General features: G+C 46.5%; 1 protein-coding gene across 1 annotated transcript; it reads left to right on the forward strand.

The window, feature by feature from the left end:
• Positions 1 to 1,397: 1,397 nt before the first annotated feature.
• On the forward strand, positions 1,398 to 14,277 carry egln3 (egl-9 family hypoxia-inducible factor 3). Its single transcript, XM_071499030.1, has 5 exons — positions 1,398 to 1,959; positions 10,197 to 10,316; positions 10,688 to 10,824; positions 11,551 to 11,624; positions 12,214 to 14,277. Exons 1-5 carry the CDS (start codon positions 1,600 to 1,602, stop codon positions 12,246 to 12,248), a joined length of 726 nt encoding a protein of 241 aa, XP_071355131.1. The 5' UTR covers positions 1,398 to 1,599; the 3' UTR covers positions 12,249 to 14,277.
• The last annotated feature ends 821 nt before the right edge of the window (positions 14,278 to 15,098 follow it).

A 15,098-nucleotide genomic window follows, 5' to 3' on the forward strand; every position in this document is an offset into this window, starting at 1 on the left:
ATAATTGTATTATTGGTATTGTTGTTGTTATTATTGTTATTATTATTATTATCATTATTATTATTACTATTATTATTGTTGTTATTATTATTGTCGTTATTGTTGTTGTTATTAGTTATTATTGTTGTTGTTATTGTTGTTATTGTTATCATTACCATTATTATTATTATTGTTGTTATTGTTGTTGTTATTGTTGTTATTGTTATCATTACCATTATTATTATTATTGTTGTTGTTGTTATTAGTACTGTTGTTATTGTTATGATTGTTATTGTTGTTGTTGTTGTTGTTATTATTGTTATTATAATTGTTATTATTGTTGTTGTTGTTGTTATTGTTGTTATTGTTATTATTATTGTTATTATTGTTGTTATTGTTGATGTTACCCTGCGGGGGGGATCTGTCTCATATCAGCTGCTCAGTCTTTTCCCGGCGCGTGGCCAACTTCACGTCAACTGTTTACTTCCGCGCGGATCTGAGGGAGGGAGCGCGAGGGCTACATGCTGCTCGTGGAGTCCTCAATGGCGGCGGGCACGCCCAGTGCGCGGGCACGCCCAGTGCGCGGGCACGCCGCAGAGAGGTCCCTTCATCCTGTTGAACTTGTTTCTACAGAGGCGGGAAAAGACTGAAGCTGCGGATCCGTCAGTGTTCACAGGCAGCAGGAGACGTGACGTCATAATGATGATCATAACACACACGGTGAGTTAGTGTGACCCCCCCCCCCCCCCCCCCCCCCACAGTGCACATCACATCCAGCACGTCTCACTCTCACCGCAGCCACTGTGAAGCTGCAACACGACCGGAAGTCTGTGAATGGACTGTCAAGTTAAAAGCACGACCAGACAACCAAAGGGAGACCTGCTCATGATGGCTGGGGGCCAGAGGAGGGGAGTGGGTTTATGGGTGTGGGCTTTATGACGGGGGGGCTGTCTCTTAAAAACACAACTGTTAAAATGTTCTTTATAAATACAGTCATCTCAGTTCAGAGCTCCAGATGTCAGCTTCAAGTTGTTTTCATTTTTCCAACCAAATTTATCTAAAGCAGATAAAACCAAAGGATCCAAACATTTGAGAACATGAACCAGAAATACGTTGTTTTTTTCTAAATATATAATAAAAGCTGTTATCAAAGCAGCAGTTGATTAATATTCTGTTAACTCATCACCTTACCTGTTGTTTGGTCCTCCATTAAGCAGGACTCCCCTCTCTCACGGTCCAGCTGTCGCATTCATCTGTATTTATTATCTCATTGGTTTATTTGAAGGTTGGTTCTAAGTGGTCATTAGAAACAAACAGGAGACCCAGGTGAGATGGGAACTGAGTTTTGTTAGTAAGGCCCTTATTCTGAAATGTGCACCCGGAAGTGATGTCGTCACCTGCCCGCCGACTTGACGGCGCTCCGGCCTCAATAAGAGCGGGGTGAGAACAGGGGGGTCAGAGGTCGTTCAGCGGGTCTGAGCTCGGCTGTGAGTCCGCTCTGTGAGCTCCGTGTCCGCCTGAGAGCTCCGTGTCCGCCTGAGAGCTCCGTGTCCGCCCGGTGAGCTCCGTGTCCGCCCTGAGAGCTCCGTGTCCGCCTGACCTCTCTCCACCGCCGCGGAGATGCCTTTTATCGAGCACGTCTCGGACAGGGACCTGGAGCGCTTGGCTCTGGAGCGGGTCGTCCCGGCCCTGCTCACCCACGGCTTCTGCTATGTGGACGGGCTGCTCGGGGAGCTGGCCGGGGACGCGGTGCTGGAGCAGGTGAAGGAGATGCACCTGTCCGGAGCGCTGCAGGACGGCCGGCTGGCCGGCTCCGTGCCCGGCATCCACCGCAAGAGCATCCGCGGGGACCAGATCGCCTGGGTGAGCGGCTCGGAGCGCGGCTGCGAGGCGATCAGCTTCCTGCTCAACCTCATCGACAAGCTGGTCTCCATGTGCGCCGGCCGGCTCGGGAACAAGGCGATCCGGGAGAGGTCCAAGGTAAGAGGGGCCGGGGCCAGGGGCCAGAGGCCGGGGGCCAGAGGCCGGGGACCGGGGGCCGGGGACCGGGGGCCGGGGGCCAGAGGCCGGGGGCCAGAGGCCGGGGACCAGAGGCCGGGGGCCGGGGGCCAGAGGCCGGGGACCGGGGACCGGGGGCCAGAGGCCGGGGACCAGAGGCCAGAGGCCGGGGACCAGAGGCCGGGGACCGGGGGCCGGGGGCCAGAGGCCGGGGGCCGGGGGCCAGAGGCCGGGGACCGGGGGCCGGGGGCCAGAGGCCGGGGACCAGAGGCCGGGGACCGGGGGCCAGAGGCCGGGGGCCGGGGGCCGGGGGCCGGGGGCCGGGGACCAGAGGCCGGGGACCGGGGCCAGGGGCCAGAGGCCGGGGACCGGGGGCCGGGGACCGGGGGCCGGGGGCCAGAGGCCGGGGACCGGGGGCCGGGGACCGGGGGCCAGAGGCCGGGGACCAGAGACCGGGGACCGGGGCCAGAGGCCGGGGACCGGGGGCCGGGGGCCGGGGACCGGGGGCCGGGGCCAGGGGCCAGAGGCCGGGGACCGGGGGCCGGGGGCCAGAGGCCGGGGGCCAGGGGCCGGGGGCCAGGGGCCGGGGACCGGGGGCCAGAGGCCGGGGGCCAGAGGCCGGGGGCCGGGGGCCAGGGGCCGGGGGCGCGGCGTAGCTCAACTTCCACTGTGGAAATCACAGTGACGCGTCCACACCACTGTGTTCCTCATCACAGTGGTGGTGGGTTTTTCTTCTGTTGAACTTCAGACTGAATTCTTCAGAATCATTTGTGGGGTGAGATAATTCTCCAACATAAATAAATAAATACATTTCATTAAATCCCTCATTAGGTTAAAACGATGTTTCTCATCTGATGATGAGTCGATCTGTGCTTGTGACAAACATGAACAATTTATTTAGTTTATAATAAACCAATGAAATCACTGCTGGACGTACTTCGTCACTGCGCTGGTTTATGATCATAAATGATCATCAGCACTTTCACTGTTAATACTTCAGTCACATTTTCTGATAAAACTTCAGCGCTTTAACAAAAGGCTTTTGATACAGGACCCTGGTTTGTGATTACAGCAGAAATAAAACACACAAATCCTACAGCAAAGGAAATGAAGCAAATATAGACAAAGTTATCAAAGTTCAGGTCACATGAAGCTGTGTGAGTGTGTGTCAGCGTACACGCAAATCAGAGTGTGAAGTGGCCCTGTGGTGGAAAGAAAACATGTTCTATTATCTTTATGAGCAGGCCTTTCTTCTTTTATCAGTTCATTTTATCTCTTTAAAGAAAACACCAGAGTGTGTGAAAACGCTGCTTGTTTTCTTCTTGCAAACCAAAATCTCTGAAAACACAGATCTCCCTGCAGGCTCTGCAGAGCTGCACGGGTGCTTTACTCCAGCGGCTCAGGCTGAATCTGCTCAGGCTGAACTTTAGCAGAGTCGAGGTGGGAATTAGGTGATGGCCAGACTCACAGATGCCCAGAGAAGAAGTAACTGGATCACTTCTGAGGGGGACCAGAGCTGCTGAGTTCACTGTGAGGAGAACAATAGGAACAGCTGTGGAAATGGATGCAAGAGGTTCACAGCAGCCGCAACAACTACAGTGCAGATTTGACTTTAAAGCTTGAGATTTCTCCCACTGACATCACCACCACGTTATTATTATCATTATTATCATTATGATTATTATGATTCCTCCCCACTGTCGCGGTGTTTACAGTCTCTCTTTGTGATGCGGGGCGATGATGGACAGGTCCCTGTGTGCGCTCAGTGTTTGTTGTTGTGAGAAGCTTTTCCTTCAGATGTGTGACTGAAACACCTTCTTCATGTCGTCTTCACTACAAACGGTCTCCGTTCACCGTCCTGGCTCAGAGGTCACCAGTTTATAGGAACTTTGGTGAAGTTTTGCAGGATCCCTCCATCATGTTGTGCGCACTCTGTGTTCAGGTTGTCAGGCTGCACGTAGGTGACGCTGGACACAGATGCTCGTTTGAGGACTTCCTGTGATGAACTGGCTCTCCAGTGGCACCACACTTCATTAGTGACGCTCTGTGTTGATCAGTGATGTTTCAGCAGCAGTTCACACAGAAACAATTAAAGAGGCTGTTTGTGTATTTGCTGTTTTTCATAATCAAAGAGCAACAAGCTCAACAGGAATCTGTAAAACAAACCTCGTCTTTTCTCTTCATCTGTGTCATATGGAAACATGATGAAATGATCGAGGCGTCACTTCGTGTTCTTCCTGTTCTCTGTGACGTTCAGGCCTTTTAGCAACAGTCCAGTGACCCAGTCTGGGCCCTGAGCCAAAGCTTCAGAAACCAGAACACGCTCCAGGAAGGACAGGACATTTACCGGACCTGGTCTGGTTCTCTGGGTGTAGTCTGCTGCCGTGTGGTGATTAGTCAGCACACAGACATGTCGGCCGGTGCTGAATACCTGGGAAACGCAGGTACTGGGCAGGAACGATCGCTAAAATCTGCTGCTTCCTGGGAAAAACACGCAGGAGATTTATAGAATATGATATCATGTGTTTATCTCTGGCTACGGGATAAAATTGTATTTCTAAGCAACATGTAATAAATGGTTCATAATAAACTATAATCTAGTTATAAGTAGATCAGTATCTATGGTGGCCCAGACACGTCAACACAAATACAAAAGCCACAACATCTTAGTTCATCGTTTTATTAATCGTGGTTTGTTTCCACTGGTTTTTTACCTCTTGTCTTTCAGTGGGACTGTATCACTTCACTGTTTTAGTTAGGTTTTAATATATAATAATAATATTAATATTAATAATAATAATAATAAATAATAATTCATGGAGCACTTATCATACAGGAGATGTAGCTTCACCATAAGAAATGGAATAGTACATTAAAATTAGTGTGAATGAAAGAACAATCAACTTAAACAAAAAAATATAAAACAGGAAAAAATAAAAACAGTAAGTAAGTCAGTAAATCAGTCAGTGAAAAGAGAATAGTTGAGTGAAAGAAATAGTTTCAGCTGTTATTTAAAAGTGTTCACAGAGCTGCATCTCTTAAAGCTCCTGGCAGGGTGTTACTCTGGAGCGTAGTTAAAAACACTGCACCGCCTGTTTTCCCGTGCGTGAAACTGTGTATTTACAAGTCTGGCAGTGGAAGATGGAAGAGCTGGTGAAGGATGATGAAACGACAGAGAGTCTGCAGTGTGAGCTTTAAAACCTGCTCTGGAACATACAGGGAGCCAGTGGAGAGAAGCTGAAACTGGGGTCAGCTCTGAATAAACTCAGGTCTTTTAATTGGCTGCTTTGGGAGAGCAGTGAAAAGAGCAGAGCAATAATCTATTTAAAAATAAGAACAAGAAGAATAAGAAATAACAAGAAGAAGAAAAGCTGTCTTGGTCGCCTTATTTTCCTTTTATTAAAGATATTTTTGGGCATTTTTGTCTTTAATTTGATAGGACAGGAGACAGGCAGGAGTCAAACCAGTGACTCTCCTGCTAAGAGCATCTACGCTCATGTGCTACTTTAACCACTCAGCTATCAGGTGGCGCCCTCGCTCTCCTTCCTGACTGTTAACTGACTGTTTCATCCAGAATAATGCTCAGGCGTCGCGCTGCTGATCTGACTGAAGGGCCCGAGTTTAGAGGAGAGTACGTCTCTTTTGTCTTGAGGCCGACCAGAAGCATTTCAGTTTTATCTTCCTTCAGGTTTAGCTCATGTTACAGCAGAGGCTCCAGCTCCAGCTGCGGAGTGAAACAGGGCTTCGCTTTAGCTCCGACACATTTCTTCATTTTTTTCTCTTCAAAAGTGAACTTTCATTTAGAAGAAGTGTTGTTGCCATAGTTTATGTAACACTAAAATAATCTGGTGAGGAACAACGTGTGTGTGTGTGTGTGTGTGTGTGTGTGTGTGTTAAATACACACACACCTGTTCATGAGAGCTCAGAGAGGCATGCAGACATTCTCACGTACACACTCACCCACTTATTCAATTATTCACTCCCTCTCTCCTGCTCAGCACTCAGTCATGCTCTCTCGTCCGCTCATTCACGTACACACCCACTGATTTACAGTGTCCTGACTTCCCTCACACACACACACACACACACACACACACACACACACACACACACACACACTTTCCCAGCATGTCCGCCCCATCTTCACGTGCAGCAGCGTACAGTGAGCCCTTATCACATGTGTCTGTGTGTTATCAGATGGGACTTCTTAAGAAAACAGGTCAACCCAGTTACAATAGGAACACACACACACACACACACACACACACACACACACACAGGTATCTGCAGACGGTGCAGGAGAGTAAACATAACTGTGATGAGCAGGATAAGAAGTTATTGTCTGGAGAACACTACGAACCTTTAATAAACGTATCCTGTGGTTTAGTTTCCAGCAGCTCAGTAAACATCTCCTCACCTTCAGGTGTTTCTCTGCTGAAACCTGCTGCTGTCTGAACTCAGACCAAACTTTCTACTTCTAGTTTTCCTGGTGCAACGTTTTTTTTATTTCCATTGAATAAAACAACAGAACAGTGACACGTCTCACTGAGACAGGTGCTGCAGAACAGACAGAGAACATCACCAGAACCTTCCTGCTGCGAGGCGGCGGTGCTCACCCCTGCACCGCTGTGCCGTACGTGACATGTGAGAATAAAATCCTCATGTTTGAGACGCTGGAGCCAGTGAATGTTTGGAATAATCAGATTTTTAAAATAGTTTCCGGTTTGTTTCTGTTGATCAGCTGATCAGTTAATTGACTAATCTTTGTGGCTAAAGATCAGATTTGTGTTTGTACAGTTTCAGGTAAAAACTTTTTAGTAAATCTCAAGAAAAAAGCTAAATCTTGTTTTTGAATCTTCTTTCCTCTTTTTTTCACCTTGTGACCGTTCAGATTAATCTTGTGACCCACTGGGGGTCCTGACCCCCCAGGTTGGGAACCACTGTGTTGAGGTGGATGAAGCCAGCTGAGTCCTGGTGGTTGTAGTGGGTCCAGGCGGAGCAGCAGCCTCACGCTCCTCACGTAGCTCTGTCATTAAAGCGTCAGCAGCCTGGAAACCTGCCAAACCTCTGCTCAGACCTCTTCACACTCCCACAATCCCTCCTTCCTCCTCCCTCCTTCCTCCTCCCTCCTCCTCCCTCCTCCTCCTCCCTCCTCCCTCCTACTCCCTCCTCCTCCTCCTCCTCCCTCCTCCCTCCTACTCCCTCCTCCCTCCTCCCTCCTCCCTGCTCCCTCCTCCCTCCTCCTCACTAATAGAAAGATAAGATAAAGTTTAATTCCAACTGACTCTCTGAGGCGTTTTGTTTTCCAGAGTATGTGTGTGTGTGTGTGTGTGTGTGTACGTGCTTCAGTGGTGGTGTGATACCCCTGCTTCCTCTCAGTGCAGGTCGCCTGTGGTTTTCAGAGCAGGTCGCTCTTTATCAGTGGGGGGGTTGGGGGGGCGGGGGGTCCGAGAAGACCTGATTCTACGTGCAGCTCTGGAGTCACTCGCATGCACACTGATGGGGGCTCGACTCCCCCGCCCCGCCCACCAACCCTCTTCACATTAAGAGCATCCAGAAGAGGGGGGGGGGCATGGCGTCCGTGTGGTTGCATGTGGTGCGTGTGTAAACAGACGTCAGGTGGTGGACGCTGACGTCAGTGGGGGCACTGAAGCTGGTGGTGGAGGTGGAGGTGTGTGTTTGATGAGGGTTCCTCTCCACTGTGACCTTCCTGTATGAAGCCGCGTGTGTCGATGATCCAAAGGACAGGAAGTGAGCAGGCTGAGGGTTTATGGAGCGTGCAGAGGAGTCGAGGCCGTGCAAGTCTCCACCTCACAATAAAAGAGGGACGTGATGTGGTGCTGCTGACATCTGCACAGATGTAGACCTGCTGTGGTTTGGTGTAGTTCTGTCTGTGTGTACACACAAAAACCACGTTCCACATAGCTCAGGTAAACAGGGACATCACAATAAAAGCCTGAGTGGAGGGGTTTGCGTGCGGCGGGGTGAGCTGGAGTAATCTTCACAACCCTCAGTGATAAAATATAAAGTACTGTTCTGCACTTGTGGTTTTTCATGAAAAGAACAAAATGCTTTTAAAAAAATTAAATTATTAATGACTTTCTTGACAGTCTCTTGTTTTTATCTGCTTCCTGACAAACATGGCGTCTTCGCTTTCAGGAAAATTCAAACATTGAAGGTTGATCTTTCTGCTCCATGACCTTTTCAAAGTAAAAGCGTTCTTCATGGCAGGCAGGCCACACCACACTGGATATTTGTGTAGTGCATCTGCAAAAAAAAAAATCTTTACCCATTTATCTTAACAGCCATAAGATATGACTAGAATCAGACAAGTCAGCTGTTATTTTACATTTTCAGTCCTAATCTTTCAAAACTATTGTTATTATCAATTATTATTAAATTATTGTTTGGCTGCAGAGTTTTTATTTTCATGTATTTGACATCAGTAAACTTCTGAACACAGTCATGTCTGTGTTTTTATAAAAAACCACTGTTTCTGTCACAGACTGAGTTTAAAGCCTGATGAAGGTCTGTCACGACCTGAAAAAACAACGTGCGGCCGCAGCAGTGAAGGGACCAGCGCTGACCTCACAGGGGGTCGTGTTGTGTCACTGACAGGGGATCAGCTGGCGGTGGCGGCTGCTCTTTGTTTTTCCTGGAAGGAAACTCACAGTTTGAGCCTTTGTTGACTCTGACACAGTCTCAGCTCTGATAACCGTCTGCTGCTCTCAGCTTATCAGACACTTCCTGTTTGGGTCGAAAGGTCGCGGTGCCGCAGGGAGGGGATGCAGGGAAACCCCCGCCCCACTGCCCGGCTCGTTTCCATTGGACAAAGACAGAAATTAATTTTCTTTAAGATTTTTCTTGTGAGGTTTTGAAGTGAAGTTTTCACTCTGTTCTACAACCTGATGACTTTTCTTTTCGCACGTTTCCTTTTTAAAGCTGCTCTGTCTTCTTCTCGTTGACACTGCTTTAGTTGGATTCCTGCAAATGTAATTATACTTACGTGTTAGTCATAATCAGAAACAGGACAACATTCAGACGCACTGGAGCTCTTTAGTTTGTCCAGGCCAAGAACCAGTTGCTTTTTAATTTCAAACATTTATTGAAATAATAAAGAAAAAAAAAAGACAATAACAGGAGTAATACACTGATAAATAAACAAATGTTGTTATTGAAGCGACAGGATAAAATAAAGACCAAATGTACATCTTAAACTATATAAATCATATGAATGTAAATGTTTTTTATTTGTGATTTTCTTCACTTACTGAGGAAACACCCACTGTTGAAGACCCTGAGATGCTGCTGAAAGCTCCTGAAAAAGTCAACCTTGAGTTGAGATTTTAGTCAAACTACAGTTTCAGTATTTTGACTTTTGTTTGGTTCAAACCTTTGACTTTTCCTCCGAGTGAATTTGAGTCGAGTAACAGACAAACTGTCTAAAAACAGCTTTAAACAGCTTCACAAGACACTGAAAACTTTAGCTGTTGTTTGTCGCTGTGAGAGAAGAGCTGTCAATCATTCTGAGGGTCACCACAGGTGGTGGGCGGGGCTACACTCTGACTGACACCATGAGTCTTAGAACAGATTTGTGAGTCTTCGGAGTCATTAAGGCTTCGACTGCTCTTATCACTGCTGCTGCTGCAAATGTGGCTGATCCAGTTTCCTCCAACACTGACCAGCTGCACGTACACACATACACACACACACACACACACACACACACACAGGCATGCAAACATGAACACACGTATGCAATTTGTGTACGTGCAACTGAAGCCGTAGGCACACAACCACAACACACTCCCCAGATGTTCACAAGAAATATTAGCAAATAACCACCCACACACACAGACACACACAGACAGACACAGACACAGACACACACAGACACACACACAGGAAGTTTATGTAATCACGTCTGTCAACATAACTGATCTTCAGCAGTTTGATACAAAAGTCAGAGTCAGTGTTTGTCTGAACCTTCACAGAACTCATTGGTTTTAATACACGTTCTCATCCCACTCACCTGCTCACCTGCTCACCTGCTCACCTGTTCACCTGTTCACCTGCTCACCCGTTCACCCGCTCACCCGCTCACCTGCTCACCTGCTCACCTGTTGGCCTTGCCTCGGCCCTGCAGCTCAGGTCAGATATGAACTGTGTCAGAGGTTTTACTCTGAGCTCTGATGAAACCTCTTGTCTGTGTGTTCAGGCCATGGTGGCGTGTTACCCGGGAAACGGAACTGGCTACGTCAAACACGTGGACAACCCCAACTGTGACGGACGCTGCATCACCTGCATCTACTACCTCAACAAGAACTGGAACGCCACGGTGCGTTTAGGGACCTCTGTCCGTTATCATTGTTATTGATGGAGGTCCAGGGACAGATGGGTGTGATTGGAAGGAAAAGTTGATCCTTTTGTCAAACACAGTCACCTTGACTTGATGATGTCAGAGGAGGAGACGGGCAGACACACATTCTCTGACCTGACAAAAGCAGAACTTTGAGAATTTGACACAGGAAGTTAGTGAAGTGATGATGACGAGGGAACAGAAGTCAAATAAAAAGATTTGGTGACTTATATTTGAAGTTTAACACTAATCTCCAGATGTAATGTGAGGAACATCTTTGTAAAGCAGGCCCCTCTGATGTGACACACAGCTGACCTTTGTGTTATCATTGTGTTGTTGTTGTGTATCAGGAGCACGGCGGCGTCCTCAGGATCTTTCCTGAAGGGGAATCCTACGTGGCCGACATCAAACCGCTTTTTGACCGGCTGCTCTTCTTCTGGTCCGACCGCAGGAACCCACACGAGGTGCAGCCCTCCTACGCCACCAGGTAACCAATCAATCAGTCAATCAATCAACCAATCAATCAACTCATAAATGAATCAGTCAGTTATCAACCTGACAGCTGACAGGAGGAGCTTTGTTGAGCTCAGTGACTCGCTGAGACGAGGACAGTGTGTTTATTTCTGGGTTTAACACATCATATTCATATCATCCATCAGAGATTATTGATTTATTGATTGATGATTTTTTTCCTCCCCAGAGGGTCACACCTAAACCTCAGCGTCCGGCATCATTTTTTGTCTGTATAAATCTACGTGAACTGGTCTGAATCCATTAGAATAAGAACTTTTTTTTAACAGTTCTTGACTTTTGAACTGCAGAAACATCATCATAATGTAAAAGGTCCTGAAAACAAAAGTATAAAAAAGTTTTATACCGAAAACTGGCTCCACCTGCTGCTGTGAATGTGACATAACATTTCACAGCTGCAGCAGGAAGACAAAGTTTACTTCCTGTTCCCTGCCACTAATGTCCCGACCTCTCACCCCTTTGTCACCTCAAATAAGGTGAGGTAAGACTTAGAAAAACCCAGTCAATCCAGAAACTAGAGTTGAAGTGTAGAGACCTGATCACTGCTCTGCACTCACACACACAGACACAAATACTGAAACCACAGGTGGGAGTAAAACAGAAGTAAACACACACACAAGACTGACTTTCAAATTAAAATCCAGAGCTGCAGTGAACATCAGTGCTGTGGTTTGTGTTCCAGGTACGCCATCACTGTTTGGTATTTTGATTCTGAGGAGAGAGCCGAGGCCAAGAGGCGCTTCAGAGACCTGACAGGTAAACACACACACTCACAATAAATGATTGTTTACTTCAATTCCTTTACTTTTTCACCAAAAACTTTCTCTGCGATCAAAAAATACTTCGCACAAAATAAAAAAATAAATAATTACAAAGCACGCAGGAAATGGATGTTGGAGTTGACTTCAGTCTGTAAGTAATGACACTATGGAAGCCCAGAGGGGTCACAGTGAGTGTGTTGGTGCTCCTGTTCAGGGAGGCGCTCTGTAGATCGGACAGGGAGGGAGAAGATGTGACACTTGACGCTGAGCAGTTGTTGCTCTTGTCTCCTTTCAAGAAGCCGAGCTGCAGCTGCACCGTCTCTGCTCTTTGCTGTTGCTGTTACTGCACAGTGACTTTGTTGGGGGACTATTTTCAGCAGCAGATTAATCCACATTTGATGCTGTAGTGAATATTTTGGGCAGCAGGACGGTGTGTGTGTTGATGATGATGATGAAGGAACATGTCACCAGACTTACACTTCAGTTCAGTTCTAATGTGATGGTTGTTGTTGCCAAACAAGTCTCAAAGGGTTTATATTGTGTGACTGAATTGTTCTATGTACCTTCATGTTCATGTGTTTCAGCGTCCACTGGGCAGCCGGGCAGCAGCACTGGCTGATGGAGAGGAAATGTCTCCACCTGGTGTCGGTCACCCTGACCTGCAGGAGGACGGCAGGACTCCCTCAGGCTCTCAAACCTTCTGGAAAAGCTGCAAGAAAAGGAAAAAAAAGTAGCTTCACTCTGTCCTGGACTCTGGAGGAGTCGAGAGGGTTTTAAGTCTTCAGCTGATCATATTAAATCCTCTCATCACTCCGGCCAGCATCCAGGCTGGAGAGAACGGCCTGCTCTGCTCTGTTCTGAGCTATGCTAAAACCTGATGAACGATGAGTTCAGGTGACTGCCAGCTGCTCGGGACTTTTCCTGCTTTTACATGATGTTTGTGCAATACTCTGTCTCTGCTGATTTCTGCTGCTGAGGTGGAGGAAAACAGCAAACTGCACCTTTCAGCTTCGCCTTCAAACAAGTAGGAGGAGAGATGGCAAGCTTTCATCAAAGTTTACGGACTGAAAGAAACTAGAGACATGATGCCTTCAAACCTGTGTGACAGAAATATTTCATACTGTAACATGTTCTTGATATATCTTTAGAATAAGAAAAGGAACATCATGTGTTTAGTCATGGAGGAACATCCAAGAACTGTTTACTCGTAAATGACGTTAAACATCCAAACAGTGAGTTGGAGCTCAGAACAATGTCAGCTCTCTAAACGGATTTTAGAGATACTTAATACATTAGTTTGTGGAAAACACAAACACAGGCCTGTGGTGATGGATGGATGGAGTTAGTTCAAGAGAAGATGACGAATGAGATTTCATAAACAGCAACACAACAAGAGCAGCATGAGTCAGCAGGTCTGGGTATTGAACCTTTGGAGGATTTTAGATACAAGGGAGAGGAACCGTGTTAGTACTAAATACTAATCAGTGGAATGTAAAGTACATCTATTCCAGTACAGTACTTAGGTACAATTTTGAGGAACTTGTACTGTACCTACTCCACTACATCTCCACCACAATCAACTCGACTGAGGGTTGGATGGAGTGGGAGATTGGCAGATGGATCAGGGTGGTGTCAGCAGTAAAGTGGGCCTGGTACCAGATCGTTGTGGTGAAGAGGTCAATAGGGACTTTAAATGGCAACGTTTGAAGGGACGCTACAGCACGACGATCTCTACACCTCCTGTCGTTGAAGCCCAACTGTGTCTCTTGTAGACACTTTGACTGCAACTGTAGGAAGTGTCGAGATAGAATCTCCATCATACATGTCATGCTGTAGCTGTCCCTTCAACTGTTGCTGTAAAGTCACTGTAGACATGTTGCTGCTGTTCCAGCTCTTTCAGGACCACCCAAAACCACGGTTCTAGGACCCTAGTTACGCTACATCTACCGAATTGATTAAGGTTAGGGTTAGAAGTAGGGGGGGTCCTGGAAATGTGCGCCCAGGACCGCAGTCCTGATTGTCCTGAAACTGCCAGTTCTGGTTCTGCAGAAACATGTTACAAAGAGGGAAGGTAAAGCTCTCAATTTACCAGTCATTCTTCGTTCTGACCCTCCCCTGTGGTCATGAAATGTGGGCAGTGACTGAAAGCATGAGATTGTAGATACAAGCAGCCGAAATAAGTTTCCTCCGCAGGGTGTCCGGGCTCAGCCTCAGAGATAGGTTGAAGAGTTCTGAGTAGAGCTGCTACTCCTTCAAGGGGCCAGTTGAGGTGGATCTGGTGTCTGGTTAGGATGCCTGCTGGGCGCCTTCCAGTGGAGGTCTTCTGGGCTGGTCCAACTGGTCAAAGACCCCGAGGTAGACCCAGAACTCGCTGGAGAGATGATATATCTCATCTGGACTGGGGATGCTTCTGGGTCCCAAAGAAAGAGCTGGAAGAGAGGGTCACTGAGGAGAGGGACATCTGGACCACTTGACCTGCTGCCGCTGACCTCGAGCCTGGATTCAGATTAAGCAGTTGGAAATGGATGGATGGATGAATTTATGGATGTTTGTTTGTTTGCTTAGAAAATATACGCAGAAGCACCTTATAAAATATGATGCTTTGTTGTAGAATAAACAACCATTTAATAAACTGGAATTGAAATCAATTAATTTCGTTTGTCATTTTTCATGTTTCCAGCGTCTGAAATGTGTCATTTTGCTGCTTTTTCATCGTATTTGAATCATTTTAATTTATAATTAATATTTTTTTAGATTTGGTCACTTTGGGCCCTTGATAACTGTCTCAATTATAAGTCTGCACACAATCAATGAATCAATAAAATAATAGCAAATTATTCCAGAAACATTGGGAAAATAATCCTAAATTGCAGCCTATCTTAAATCTCCTCCACCTTCACCAACTACAACAGTAAAAAGCTGCTTCAACTTTAATCTTCTGATATTGTAGATAATAGTAAAACAGGCGTTTTAATACTTAATAGATTTTTCTTATGACACTTCTTCAGTCATATTTTCAATGGGAACCTGTGAATTCTGAGTTAATTGTTTTCAGTCATATTCATCTATTACTGGAAACTATGGAGAACAATTATCCTGTTTGCACACAATATGAGAATATTCATTCTGTAACATTTCACCTGTTCTATCAAAACAACCAAGCTGCCTGTGCTCATGGATGGATCATTGAAAGGGACCAGGGGACCAGGGCCCAAGGAGTCTGGGGGCCCCTGCACCAGAACCTCAGGATGAAGTTACTGTTGGTGTTTCTTGTTGGAAAGTCAATCAAACAACCACAAAGACACAATATGAGTAAAAATAGAAACAAAATGACAACAAACATTCACAAAACAAGTGCAAAGACACAACATGACTTATGTCTCCTTCAGTCTGTGACTCTTGTTCTTATGTACATGTATGCTTGTTAAAGCACAGAAACAGGAGACATTTAAACATGAAGCAGAAAAAC

Source organism: Trachinotus anak, unplaced genomic scaffold (assembly GCF_046630095.1).
Source record: "Trachinotus anak isolate AG129_WGS33_773 ecotype Australia unplaced genomic scaffold, CSIRO_AGI_Tana_v1 ptg000015l, whole genome shotgun sequence".
Taxonomy (NCBI): Eukaryota; Metazoa; Chordata; class Actinopteri; order Carangiformes; family Carangidae; genus Trachinotus; species Trachinotus anak.

What these genes read in the sequence shown, in the direction of transcription:
- egln3 (XM_071499030.1), top strand. Translation starts at nt 1,600, where the DNA reads ATGCCTTTTATCGAGCACGTCTCGGACAGGGACCTGGAGCGCTTGGCT. An exon ending in ACAAGAACTGGAACGCCACG is followed by an intron (nt 10,317 to 10,687) that starts GTGCGTTTAGGG and finishes GTTGTGTATCAG; the next exon opens with GAGCACGGCGGCGTCCTCAG. An exon ending in CAGCCCTCCTACGCCACCAG is followed by an intron (nt 10,825 to 11,550) that starts GTAACCAATCAA and finishes TTTGTGTTCCAG; the next exon opens with GTACGCCATCACTGTTTGGT.